The sequence below is a fragment of the Eimeria mitis genome, genomic scaffold (assembly GCF_000499745.2).
Source record: "Eimeria mitis Houghton genomic scaffold, Emh_scaff1534, whole genome shotgun sequence".
Taxonomy (NCBI): domain Eukaryota; phylum Apicomplexa; class Conoidasida; order Eucoccidiorida; family Eimeriidae; genus Eimeria; species Eimeria mitis.
Window position 1 is genome coordinate 8,231 of NW_013569681.1, and position 993 is coordinate 9,223.

A 993-nucleotide genomic window follows, 5' to 3' on the forward strand; every position below is an offset into this window, starting at 1 on the left:
ACAGCAGCAGCAGCAGCAGGTGGTGTCGCAGCAGCAATTGCAACCGACGGATCAGCAGCATCACCTGCAGCTGCAGCAGACGGTGCAGCGGCAACTGGAGATGGGGTGGCAGCAGCAGCCGCGCATGCAGCAGCAGCAGCAGCAGGCCCCTTTTGAAAGGCAGCAGAGGGTGCAGCAGCAGGTCGTTGAGCAGCAGCAGCAGCTGGAGCAAGGTGTGCAGCAGCAGCACCGCTTTGAGCAGCAGCAGCTGCTGCAGCACGGGATGCAGCAGCAGCAGCATCAGCCACCGCTACATGTGCAGCAGGAGCTGCTGCAACAGGAGATGCTGCAGCAGCAGCAGCTGCAGCAGGAGCAGCAGCAGCAGCAGCAGCTCCAACAGCAGCTGCTGCAGCAGCAGCAGATGCAGCAGCAGCAACAGCAACAACAGCAACAAAGACGCATCGGGGTGCGAGTCGAGATGAATCTGCTGCTGCGGCACACGGGGTTGCAGCAGCAGCACAATCTGGGGTCGCAGCAGCAGCAGCAGCTGGGGACGCAGCAGCAGCTGCACATGAGTCTGCAGCAGCAGCAGCATGGGGGAGTGCAGCAGCAGCTGCAGCAGCCACCGCCAGATGTGCAGCAGCACCAGCAGCACCCGTACTATGGCACGCAGCAACAGCTGCAACAGCAGCAGCAGCAGCTGCAGCTGCAGCAGCTGCAGCATCAGCAACAGCAACTCCCCCTGGGTGTGCACCAGCAGCTGCAGCAACAGTACCCTGAGGCTCAGCAGCAGCTGGAGCAGCAGATGCAGCAGCACATGCAGCAGCAGATGCAGCAGCAGCTGCAGCAGCAGNTGCAGCAGCAGCTGCAGCAGCAGATGCAGCAGCATCTGGAGGAGCAGATGCAGGAGCATATGCATCGACAGATGCAGCAGCAGCTGCAGCTGCAGCAGCAGATGCAGCAGCAGATGCAGCAGCAGATGCAGCAGCGGCTGGAGCACAGGATGGAGGAGAG

At 62.2% G+C, this 993-nt stretch overlaps 1 protein-coding gene across 1 annotated transcript in view; it reads left to right on the top strand.

The window, feature by feature from the left end:
• The window catches only part of EMH_0039060 (uncharacterized protein), a gene marked incomplete at both ends in the record, with an annotated part of 5,383 nt that overhangs the window by 3,162 nt on the left and 1,228 nt on the right, over positions 1 to 993 (top strand). Inside the window, 2 exon segments of the mRNA XM_013495355.1 lie at positions 1 to 830; positions 834 to 991. Of these exon segments, the coding sequence (XP_013350809.1) occupies positions 1 to 830; positions 834 to 991 (988 nt within the window).